The sequence below is a fragment of the Equus caballus genome, chromosome 5 (genome assembly GCF_041296265.1).
Source record: "Equus caballus isolate H_3958 breed thoroughbred chromosome 5, TB-T2T, whole genome shotgun sequence".
In the NCBI taxonomy this organism is placed as follows: Eukaryota; Metazoa; Chordata; class Mammalia; order Perissodactyla; family Equidae; genus Equus; species Equus caballus.
The window spans coordinates 21205817-21219003 of NC_091688.1; the positions used below are offsets into that span (position 1 = coordinate 21205817).

A 13187-nucleotide genomic window follows, 5' to 3' on the forward strand; every position below is an offset into this window, starting at 1 on the left:
TGTGAGATCATAAATGGTTCTCATTTTCAGCTGCTAAGTTTTGGGGTAATTTGCTATGTAGTAATAGATACTACAAGAGCTAAATCCCAAGCAAGCTTATAAAATGTCAGTCAGATCTGGGCTATGCAAATTACTTTAAGAAGGCAATTCCTTAAAGGACAAAATGTATTCATTTTGAAGTACTCATACCCCTCAAATTAGAATATGTCAATCAGAAGGGAAGTTGAACATCACTGGAAGAATAGAAAAGGAAGAGAAGAAGTACATGCTAGCAGTGCCCAGATAACAATTATCTAGAGCAGTGGGTCTCAAACTTGAGTGTGCATCAGAATCGCCTGGAGGTTTGTATGACACAGAATGCTGAGCCCACTCCCAGAATTTCTGATGCTTTATGTCTGGGGCCTGAGAATTGGCATGAATAATAAGTTCTCAGTTGATGCTGATGCTATCATCCGGGGAGCACACTTTGATAATCCTGGATGAAAAATAGGATTTGGATTCACTCTGCTCTGATAGCTCACAGTCACAGAGGCTGTTTCTGTGACTGGTGAGAAATTGGGCTAGTGGGCAACTCAGGTCCCCTGCCAACAAGGTTGGCAAATCATGGCAGGCGCTGGCACAAATCACCATATACTCTCAGTCTCAAAAGTGTCCAGTTCAAGAGTTCTTACCATTTACAACACCATCAACATGGATTATGTCATTTATGGTACAAGAAATATATTTATTCACTCATTCAACTAGTATTTATTAGGCACCTTCTGTATACCAGGAAGGCACTTTTCCAGCACTTGGGGATATATAGTAGCAAAGAAAATACACCACAGTTTTGTAATCATGGAGTTAAAATAAGGAAAGAATGACATTAGTAAAACTATTTCCACGTCTGTTCAGTAAAACATCATTGAGTTGATGAAAAGATTTCTGATTAAAGTACCCACCCTGAAAAATGAAAAATGTCATTTTGCCATAAAACTTTGCAAAATTCATCAAAGTCGGGAGGTTCATTTTGCAAAAAGAGAAGTAACCCTAAAATATATGTCAATAATATCTTTTTTAATGGCTTTGTATATTGTTTACTTTAAAATAAACACATACACACAAAAATATGAAGAAGGATAAGAATTTTTTAACGTAAGCAAGAATCTCTTTAGTAATGGTAGTTCTTAGTCCCATGTGACTTCTTTTTAGTTTTGAAAATTCATGTAAGTCAAAACACCCACCTTTTGCATATAAACATGAGTGCTTTAATCAGTGTACACACAAGTGTTTATCACAAATAAACTAATACTCATATATAATTTTACTCAACAGGGAATAAAATATTGAATAAGGGTCTTGTAAAGGAAAGAAATCCTTATAAAACGATACTCTATTATAGTAGAATAAATTCAGGAAACAGTAGAATTTACAGAGAAGAAATTCTGCTCTGGAGTTCCTTTCTCCTTTTAAAGCTGAGTATCATAAACTATCACCAGGAAATGAACATTTATCTGATATGTATCTAAACTTTAACATTTCTCACTTCTGCCATCACAGGTAAATCCTCCACTGACAATGAATTCATCAGATAATTTTCTTAAGTCTGCCAATATTAGGCAAACTAATTATATCAAATGTGATGCTTTGTATTAAAATCAACCGTAAATCCAGAAAGAACTAGAGCATTTTCAATTTTTCTTGATGGTTTTTCATTACCTAATGAATTTTTGGCACATCCAGTGCATTATTTAAAACTTAGATTTGTTGTAAACATTTGCCAGTCCAGCATTTTGCCTTCACCTGAGGCCACAAATTCTGATAGCAATGAATGTGGCTTTGTGAAGAACAAATCAATTCAATTTCTCTTCTAAAATGAAGTCACAAGACATAAAGGTAATAAAAAGTCAAAAGAGAATGAGTATTTGGGATCTTCTATAGAGATATTTTTGATGTGTTCGATAACCAAAGATCTTAATTTCACCATATATATAGGATCTAGCTCTCCCTTATACCTGTTTGTGCCTATAATTAAATGAGCACATACAAGGCTTGCTCAAGGCCATCTGCTAAATAGATAGAAGAACTGAGATTAAAAATCCATGCATCACCCAGGGCGTGTTTGTTCCAGAAGAAAACCGTGAAACCTACAAGAAGGCAGCTTTCTATGGAATTTCAAAATTTATTTAAATGGTGTGTGATCTCTCCAAATTCTACAAGGTGAGCAAGGCAGGACTGCCCCTTCCAACACCTGTCTACAGGAACTTTTGCCAGTGGCTGCATCCCCGCTGACCTCTAATCCGTCAGATGGAGCTTTCAAAAATAAAATCTGTTTATGCCCTGATTAAAAGCGTACATTAGCTTCCCATTGCCTTCAAGATAGAGACCAGCATGCTAAGGGTATCCCAGGGCACTGACCATCCTCGTCCTGTCCGTAATAATGGCAACAACAAGAACAACAGGAGTCATAACAATAGGTAATATCTCTGGAGGCATATGTGCCAGCCGTTCTTTTAAGACTATTTTATTTACTATCTCATTTAATCCTCATAACAACCATGTGAGGTCAGTCCTGTTATTGTCGTCAGAGAAGTTAAATAACTTCCCCAAAGTAACACAGCTATAAGTCAATACACCCTATTATTTAGGGCCCACCTAACCAGGCTCTGCAGTTTCCCCTCTGTGGTTCAGCCACCAGTTGGTTTCCAGTTTCTTGAATATATCCTACTCCTTTTTTCCTTAGAGCCTTCACACACACAACAGTCCTTCCAGGCTGACTGTGCCTGTTTTCCTCACTACTGGAAAGTAACTTCTATTCATCTTTCAGACCTCAGCTAAAACACACCTTCCTCAGAAAAGGCCCCATAACCTCCTACTGAGATCAGCTCGCCACCTCAACATTCACTCTCACAGCGCTCTATATGGTCCCTTCATTATGTTGGTCACAGTTGTTATTCAACTATTTGTTCAAACCATTATTTACTAACTGCACGTATTCGTTTCCTGGGGCTGCTGTCATAATGTACTAAAAACTTGGTGGCTGAACATCGGAAATTTATGGTCTCAGTTCTGGAAGCTACAAGTCAGAAGGGTCAGCAGGGCCATGGTCTCCCACAGCTCTAGTGGAAAATCTTTCCTTGCCTCCTCTGGTTTCTGGCGTTTACCAGCAATCCTTGGCATTCCTTGGCTTGTAGACGCCTCACGCCACTCCCACGGCCATCGTCTCCCTGTGTGTCTTCACAGTGTTTCCCTCTGTTTGTTTTTGTCTCTGTATCCCGATTTCCCTCTTTTTAAAGGACATCTGTCATATTAGATTAGGGCACATCTTAATGACCTCATTTTAACTTGATTACCTCTGTAAAGGCCCTATTTCCCAATAAGGTCACCTTCTGAGGTACTTGAATGAGGACTTAATATACCTTTTTCAGGGCAGTGCACAATTCAACCCATAACATTGCCTATGAGATTTAAAAAGTTCCAAGAGGGAAGGAACCTTGTCATCTTGCTCCTCAGCATGATACGTTACACATAGTAGGCACAAAAAAATCAGTATTTATTAAATGAATGAAAGCCCATTTTTAAGAAATTTTATTGAAAGAATCCTGCAGTTAATCAAGGCTTAGAATCTCCTTGGCTACAGCACCAGGTAGTAACATCCAGGTATGAAGTGAGTCCAATGAACTGGACGGGAGATTCTAGTCGGCCTTAATTGATTCCTGCCATGCAACAACCTAGAGCCAGTGTATTCGACCTTCCAACTTTTCAAGAGAAGTCAGATGTCCAAATTGTTTTAGAAGAAATCTTCCAATTCAAAACGGGGGCAACTAAATAGATTTTCAAAAATAAATAATGTTTATGGCAAATAAAAGGGTCCTCAGGCCTTCGAATTGCAGCCTCTGGGATAAGATAAGATCAGATGCCCTGTGAGGTCGCATCTACAATCAGGTGCAATGAATCTGTATTTCGTGCGGAAACATCTCCCTCAATGGCAGTCGTGCAGCGCTGCCACAAGGGTGGGGCAAGTGAGGCACTCCCCTTGGGTGCAAAATTTAAGGGGGTGTCAAAAACATAGTAATCAAGATAAATAATACTTTAATACAATATTTTAGAATATCAATATTAATATAAAAAATCTATGATGAACAGAAGTTCAAAATTTTAAAGAAAGAAAGAACCCAATCCCACACTTGAACAAATTAGCCTCACTTGCCTCACCCTGTTCTTAGCCTCTCTCCCCCATTTCACTGATACTCACCCTCGCTGCTAGATCACACATGGGAACTCTCTTCTGTTGCATCAGCACCCCTTCCTGCAGATCCAGTACTGTGCTACATTACAGAAGAAGCAACCCCTCACCCACCCAGAATTCTGTGCCCAAATATGCGTTGCACCGCAAATTTGATGAAGTAACTTACACTTTCTGTGGATTCTCCAGTTCATCTCTCTCCTTTGAGAGAATGAATCTCGAGCACTGTCGTTTCTTCGTCTCTAAGATGGTGCTCCTCACTTCTAATGGAAGTGCCTTAATTATACTTTTCTCCCAGGCTTCAGCTTAATGCTTGCTCACTTCTGCCACACTATGAGCTGCTTCAGGGGGGCTCTGGCTCTAGCCCTGCACAGCTTGCTGCTGGAGCCCAGCCGATGCAGGTGAGTTACCATGGAAGGCTCTTACATTGCTGTAGCTTTCAGTTTGGAAATCACATCTAAAGTGCCTTAAGGCTAGATATTAGAGAGCACTTTTGACCTTTCCTAAGCAGCCACTCAAAATACAGCCCTTCTCATCCATTGTCGCCACAAACCCTTCCATGAGATAATTAATGTGCATGATTAGGTAATAACTGAGGGCAAAGTGTTAATTCAGGGTTCTCATAATCTCTACAAGCTTCTCCCAGACCTTGAGAGTCACAAGACATGTCAACATCACACCAGGCCTAACATAGCCAATTATGTAGATATATTTATGAACTGCCAAAGCACCCATTGGGAAAACAATTGGCACCAGCGTAGAAATTTCAATACTACATAATCTCTCTCACTGTAATTTGAGAAAGAACAGGACATGATGAAGAAAATTAAACTTGGCCCCAAGTTCCTGTGAAATCTGCTTCTTCAAATATTAGAAGATAAAAAATATACTTAGACAATGAATTTAATTTGATCAGGACCGATGCCTGGTCATGTATTTTAACTATTCTTCTCTGCGAAACCCTCCTTCTTCTTTATTTCTGATAAATTTGATCACTGTTGCCCATGTATCTTGATATACACGTATAGCACCTTTTACGCTAGTATGTATTTGTCTAGATGTCTGGCTTCCTCTAGACTAAAAGCTTTCTTTTTCTTTTCCTTTTTTTAAGGTTAGCAGGGGCTGCTAAGGAGAACAGTCACCTGGAGCTGGAATCAGTATGTGCGTGAGTATGTGCACTCGAGCTCAGTGATCTGGTGGGGGGGAAGGGCGGCTCTAGAGAAGATATATGGGGCTTTTAAAAAATTTATTTATTTATTTTTTAAAGATTGGCCCTGAGCTAACATCTGTTGCCAATCTTCTTTTTCTTCTTCTTCTCCCCAAAGCCCCCCAGTACATAGTTGTATATTCTAGTTCTAGGTCCTTCCCATCAGGCTATGTGGGACGCTGCCTCAGCATGGCTTGATGAGTGGTGCTAGGTCCGCACCCAGGATCCAAATTAGTGAAATCCTGGGCTAGCTGAAGCAGAGTGCGTGAACTTAACCACTCAGCCATGGGTCTGGCCTGTAGACTGAAAGCTTTCTGAGGGCAGGTATCTCATCTGAATTGCTTTTGATTTCTTAGAACACATAGCAGGTATTCAAATATTTGTTGAATTGGTGTGGAAAAAGGACCACCACTATCCCAACACGCACCAGCTCTTAAGACCTTCAAAGAAGGATTTCATGGTAACTGTGACATTTATCATCAGAAAGCATTTAATTCACATCAAGGTATTTTTAGTACATTGAAAGTCACTGTATTTCTTCCATGCCCTTTATTATCCCACGTAATTCCATTATTGCACAGAGTCGCATGAAATTCAGCATAGTGTACTGGTCAAGATTGTGAGCCACCTAGTTTAATTCCAGGCCCAGACACTTCTTAACTGTGCCTTGTTTCCTCATCTGTGAAACGGGGATGAAAAGTGTATCAACCTCAGCTGTTAACAAGACCTAAAAGAGTTAACACTTGAACAGTGTTTAGAACAATACCTGAAATATAGTAAGAACTCAATAAACATTAGTCACTGTTAATGCTAGTGTTCCCACCAGTAGCACTGAACCATGGAGAGAGGGAAAGCAGATGGATCTGAGATAAGAAGTGAAACACAAAGGAAGAGGTGGATTATCTTCTGGGGCTGGGCCCAGCAAACACATGGAAGCCTGCTTTTAGGAACCAAATGGGCAAAGGAGATTAAGGAAGGAATCAGGTAATCCAGGCTACAGAAGACAGAGGCAAATTCCAGCCCTTCTGTTCTACAAAGAGGACTCTGCAACTCAGGCAGCTCCTTCCTAGGACAGGGAGTCTTTCCCATTCTACCTGATGGGGGAGAAGTCCTTACCAGAATATAGCCAGCAAACAATGGAGGATAAGTGGGATCCAGTTAGGTCAGAAAGGGAGATGGTTGCTAGGTTCACGAGGCTACACTGGGAGCCAAGAAACAGACCTACAGGTCTATTCTCACCGTTACAGATGTGGTGTTACCACTTTCTCTACCATGCACATACTCAGCTCTCGCTTTGGCTGTGGCCCCAACATTTTGGACTGTTGCTGTCTGAAACTGTCCCTTACATTGTGTTGACTTTACTTTCTATCTCCTTAGCAACCATGATTGCTTTAAATGCTTCTGGGTTTGCTTGATTTTTTTCCATTTCGTTGTTATCAATGTTGTTTTCTGGACACAGATAAACTCTTCTTTTCCACAAACAGGTTTTTGGTTAAAGTAAAACTTTTGTAACCCCAGGTTGTTTGTTGCTAAGGGGATCAATGCATGCCCCAGGAACGGAGTTTTCTATTGAGCCATCAGGTGTAATGTGTGTTTACTACTGTGACTCACATATTGTACCTGCTCCCTCTGCTGATTTATCAGAGATCTCTCTTATTCCTCGCACCCCAATATCACATTATGCTCCTTTTAATTACAGCTGAGATATCAAATATTTACTGTTCTATTTTTGACAATTATTGATGGCAATCTGTTAGCATTATTGGTAACCAAGTACAGCTATGAATAGAATAAACTGCCTTTTTTCCTGTTTTTATATCTACCCCAACTGTGGAATGCTAAGTTTTGTGGTAGTTTTTCTTTGGATGAAAGTTGGGTGGAAAAAAACTTTAGTGTTTCCCATTAGTATTTTCTCGGAAGGGGAGCCAGTAGTGCATTGTTCAGATTCCAAAGTGCCTCGCCAGCCTTCTTGGTAATTAACTGTAGTGTTTCCTCTGCCTGGAGTGATGGATGTCATTTGCACCATTTTCATACATGACGTTATGTTTTTCGTACACTGTATCTGCATATTATGGACAGGATAAAGTGTAATTCCAAGTGTCTTCCCTTTTGCCCTTGGCCCCAAATGCTGAGTTTGGGGTTAAACACCTCTTTACTGTGATCCAATAACATATAGTAGGCATTCAAAAAGAATTGAAATTTTTAAAAAATAAATTGTTATTTTTTATATAGGACTATGCTAAAAACTCCAAAGATTGAGCGATAAAAATATGAAAACTAGACAGCCCTCTCTGTGAAGATTTGACTATCAATCTGGGATGACAATGTTTCCATGATAAAAACCAAAATGAATCATAAAGACAGACTCAGAAGTGACCACAAAGGAAACATCTGCTAAAGGACATAATAAATATTTAGTATTTAAGTAAATTACACGGGAACATTTGCCAATTATATTTTGAAAACCTCTTTTTGAGAATACTTTGAAATATTAAATATGAAAGTAAATTATTTTTTAATTCAACTCATGATGACTTTTTAACATTAATCTGGTCTAGATTTCCTCTACTTTTGTCTAGTAAAGTAATCATCATAGAGTCAATCATTCTATTTAGAAACCATTATGTATAACATGATTGTGATTACCACGTTTTATTGTATTTGTTACATGTCTCTTTCTCTCGTGCCTGTGAGTTCCCTTTGGTAGGGACCATGGGACCCTCAAGTTTGTGGTTTGTGTTCCCAGTGCCTAATGCATAGTAGATTCTCCATAAAGGCTTGTTGAAATGAACTCAAGTATTTCAGCAACCTCAGAGACTGTTTTGTATTTATATAAATTTTGTAAATTTTGAATTATTAAATATTGCAAAAAAATAAACCTGGATTTTAAAAGTACTGACATTTTGCCATATATGCTAAAAGGAGTTATAGTTTTCTCCTTTTTTGAGGAAAAACAGATTACAACTACAGTCCCAATTCACCCCAGTGAAAGCTGTTGCTTTCTTCTTTCTCCCTCCCCCACAAATAACCACTCTCCTGGAGTTGGTGTTCGTCCTTCTTATGAATATAAATACGTCTTTCCAATGTACGGATGTAGCCATAAAAATATAAAGAAGTTTAAAATTTACATAAATGTATCATATTATATGAATTCTTTTCAACTGGCTTTTTTATTTCATTCAAAATTTCTCAAGGTTTGTGCATGTTGAAATACGCAGAGCTTTTTCAGAATGATCCGTTTTCCCTGATCATATTTAAAGCAAAAAATCTTTATCATCTAAAATCTGCTGGTCGGCCTTAAATGAAACAAATGAAATACAAAAACGAAAGAAGGTCTTATGAATATGAAGCAGAAGAGACAGAGTAAAGTCTCTTTCATGCTTTTTTGCCCTGTCAAACAACCTTGGTCAGGCCTCTGTGCTGACTAATGTATTAAAGCCTAAACCCGTTATTAGTCAGGGTTCAGAAATGACGGGCAAGGCTTGAACTGTGCACACTGGCTCACAGATCCACACCACAAACAGTCTAGCAGTCACCGAATTCACACTCCGTTTGGAGCATTGGCAAGAAAAAGAGGTGGGAATTTCTCTTTTGAAATTTCAGAAGAGCTATCTTTCCTTCCTTTCCTCTCAACTATTCTTCCAAGGACATTTAACTTGTTAATAGCCAGACCAACTCAGGACGTGGGTTGCCAATGCAAGCTGTCCAAATTTGCCTTCAAATAAGGATGTGTAACATTTGCGAAAACAAAGCAGTGACTTAGAAAAAGATACTTGCTAGTTAATTACATGCACAGTTTCCTAAAAGCATTTGCCTAGACAAAGGCTCTTTTACTGTTTGGCTCCTGGGCACCTAATTCTCATTTAAGGTGAAACTGAAACATTAAGAAGTCATAATTTACTTCTAGTTAGTAGCCAGATGCTTACAGCTAAGGAAAGAACTTTGGTTTTGAGGTCCTAAAGGTTCTAGTGCTCACATTTGATATAGCTCAATTCATGAAATTGACGCGTGAGTCCATTTCTTGCCCTTCATTCCTTTTTGTTTGTTTTCTGAAAATCTGGCTAAGGCTGAGGATCAATCATGTCTTCTAGAGAAATTTAAAGAGCATATAAGTTTCTCTGCAACTTTTAGTTGACAGTATGTGTACTTGAAGATACCATGTACAAAAATCCAAACTTCAAAAACAGATAAAACTCATGACAGCCCTTGGGCTTGGTAAAAGGATTTATCTCAGGGCTTCTTCAAAATACAAAAATCTTGTTCCATTTTCAAAGTTCTGTTCACAAAAAATTTTAAAAATACTTGCTTAAAGTATTTAGATAAATCTCTGTGGGTAAGAAAGCAAAGCCTTGGTAATATAATGCCTAATTCCCCAACTTAAAACTACTTTAAATAAGTGGAATATAGTAATACCTACAAATTTCTAACCCTTTATCACCTTTCATTTCCAAAGATTCCCTAAATCAAATAATAACCTAATCTATTTGATAAAACACAGCTAATCTTATAACACCGCCCCACAACACTGCACAAGCCACCAACACAAGAAATGAAGAGGTATATGGAGGGAAGGCATTAGCAGGAAGAGGAAATTAGACCTTATCTATTTGAAACTTCAAAGGAATTAAAGTCTAAGCAATATAATTACCAGAGGTGGACTTCAGCCTGGACACTTGACAACAATCCTCCCCTCAATGAAGCTTAGCCTTGACGTTTAAGAAAAACAAAGAGTGGCCTCTGTTTTCTGACTCCTGGAAAACTAGAATCTTTAGTAGCTTTGTCCTCTTCTTCCTTGACCCACGTCCTATCTGTACCCATAGCAAGCCACAGCTTTCTGAATTACCTGCATCTCTTTAGGGAGCAGCTCAGTGTCCGAGTGGTGAGCTCCCTAGAAAATACTGAGCAAGTCCAAGCCTGCTGGAATCACCGAGGGAAGGAAACACTGTTCTAGACGTTAGATTCTGCAGCCTCATCACCAGGGTGATGCAGCCAAACATCCTGTGTCTAGGACTTGAGCAGTTTCTGAATTTCCTGATATGTGAAATCCAGTTATTTAATTTCTTTGGTTGGATCCATATTGAATACACGCGCACACACACACATACACACAGCCCTGACTAAGGGAGTTCCCCCATAGCATAAAAGCTTTTAAAAATGCAAAATTGACATACTTTTGTCTCAGTTATCAGGACATTTCAGATATTTTGAGTAAAGGTGATATTTTAGCTTGGATGATTCATGTAGAATCTCATTTCTCTAATTCTCTTTGCACGAGCACATGTGAATCTAAATAATTTACTTAGGTTACAAGAAAAAAATGCAAATAACCTGCTAGATAGATAACAATGATTTGTTTTCTCAGTCTTGTCACCCCCCACGTCATGCTACTTTTCATACTTGAGAACTCTACTCGAGCAGATTCATCCACACACCTTCCCAGATGCATTCTATGGGCCTGTTGCTTCTCTGACATCTTTAAGCTCTCAGCTTTACAGATCTAACCACTGTTAATTTTGGTTTTCCTTTGAAAATATTGTCAAGGAAGAATTTACCTAGGGGCTCTGTTTCTTTGTGCTCTTTCTCCATTTCCATTTCACACCCTGTCCCTCAGGTTCCTAATGCATCCCAGGATCCTCGATTATGACAATCCATTAGGGAAATCAAGACTAGTGTATCATGCAATATATGTTTCCTCTATTCCTCTCCCAATCAAAAGTGACCTGTTCTGCATGGCATTCTTTCAGAGGATCCTGAGTAAGAGACAACGAGCTAACGTGGTATGTTAAATGATGAGGGTACTTCTTTCAGGCAACATAGGTGCATTTAAAGGGTGCTTTCTTTACAGAGTTTAATGGCAAAAATTTCAGTTGTTACGGCAAGTTACTAAAATAATGTAATCATCTGAAAGAATGATTTTTAGAGTCTTACAAATTTTAAAATATATGGTGACAGGTATAGGTTCTAGGACTGGTCCAAATATTTAGTAATTGTTTGTGAAGAAAAGTCTCACTAATGTCACAAATTGGGAGGAAATATAGATCAAATTAAAGAAGAGTCGATGCTATTTTCAAGGTAGTTTAAAGAAATACTCTCTTGCCTTACTTGGCTCCCAGATTGCTGATCTCAGGCTTAAGTCAGCCCCCTAAGCTAAGGATTAGATAATTCCTCGATGGAGAAGCTAACAGGCCCAAGAGGAAAGATCTACAGCTCACTGCTGCCTGATCCTATAGTGTGGCTCCCACTCAGAAACTCACCACTCCAAAGATCTCCCCACCATGACACACATTGCTATTAGTTCTCTTAAAAATAAATGGAGGGCTGGCCCAGTGGCATAGTGGGTAAGTTCGTGTGCTCTACTTCACAAGCCCGGGGTTCGCTGGTTCAGATTTTGGGAGTGGACCTACCCACTGCTTGTCAAGCCATGCTGTGGCAGACCTCCGACATATAAAATAGAGGAAGATGGGAACAGATGTTAGCTCAGGGCCAGTCTTCCTCAGCAAAGAGAGGAGGATTAGCAGCAGATGTTAGCTCAGAGCTAATCTTCCTCAAATAAATAAATAATGGACCACCAGGATCATCAAACGTAAGAAGAAATCTTTTAACATGAAAAAGATCAAAACAAAAGGAAAACAAAAATCTCAGACACACACAATCTGGAGACCCAAAGAAAGTTCTGGGGAAAGATAACTATTATTCTGAGAGATAAAAGAAATAACAGGATGAGGTGATAGACTTGTAATTAGCTTGATTGTGGTAGTCATTTCACCATGTATACATATATCAACTCCTCGTTCAGGAGCTCTAGTGTTAAAATAATAGTAGTTCCAGAAAAAGAGAAAATATAAAATTTTAACAGAGAAAATTATCAGGAAAATAATACAAGAAAAAATTTCAAGAACTGAAGACCAAAAGTCACCAAACTGAAACAGCTCCCAGAGTGTACAGCTCAGTAAATGAAAAAGCTAGAACTGCAAGAACAAGGGAGATCAAAAGATCCGTAAAACTTCAAAAGAGAACAAACAGGTCACCTGCAACAAACCAGGATTCAGAATGATGCTGGACTTAGAAATATTAACACCAACATTTGGAGACAATTTAGCAGTGACTTCAAATTTCTAAGTGAAAATGATGATCCAAATGAGAATTCTATACCTAGCCAAACTAATCATATGCCAGTATAGAACACAGTTATTTTCAGACATGAAAATTCTCAAAACATTTACCTCCTATGTTGAGATGACATTCAGAATATTTAGAAAGCAGCATGGCATGACACCTCCATTAGGTCAGAAGACTGACATCAGAATGCACATCCATCATTAACATGTGGGGCACAATCTGGACTCTGCCCAGTTTCCATGGCCTCTTTCTCAGCAGCTGTGGGATGACATGCTCCAACAAAGCTAAGAAATAGAACAAGATATTGGAAGACATGGGGTACAGGCTATAGAAGTGAGGCAAAAGCAATTCACAGAAATCCCAGGTAAAGGGTAACCCCAGGACTTCAGACATCAGAGAGAATTAGAGAACAAACAATCTGATTTGGAGCCAATATAAAGAAGGCTGAAGAAATGTCTACAAGTTACAAATGAATTTAACAGATTTCCTCATGGGCGATTCACTGAGAAAAGATTTATACTTCTGTCAGAGACTTGGGGGACAACATAGTGACAGGTACAGAGAAAACTAAGCAAATAAAAAAATATGAGGCAATTATTCACTCCAGAGAAAAGACAAGTAGTACTAGAAAGGAAA

General features: G+C 38.8%; 1 protein-coding gene across 2 annotated transcripts in view; it reads right to left on the minus strand.

The window, feature by feature from the left end:
* Nucleotides 1-13187, minus strand: part of KCNK2 (potassium two pore domain channel subfamily K member 2) — a 209507-nt gene that overhangs the window by 140594 nt on the left and 55726 nt on the right. Inside the window, exon 2 of one of the 2 annotated variants that reach the window (XM_070266681.1) lies at nt 12656-12835. The exons of the other annotated variant lie outside the window; for it this stretch is intronic. Coding sequence (XP_070122782.1) covers nt 12656-12698 — 43 coding nt within the window. The 5' untranslated portion in view covers nt 12699-12835. The remainder of the gene's footprint in view (nt 1-12655; nt 12836-13187) is intronic. 2 annotated transcript variants of the gene reach the window in all.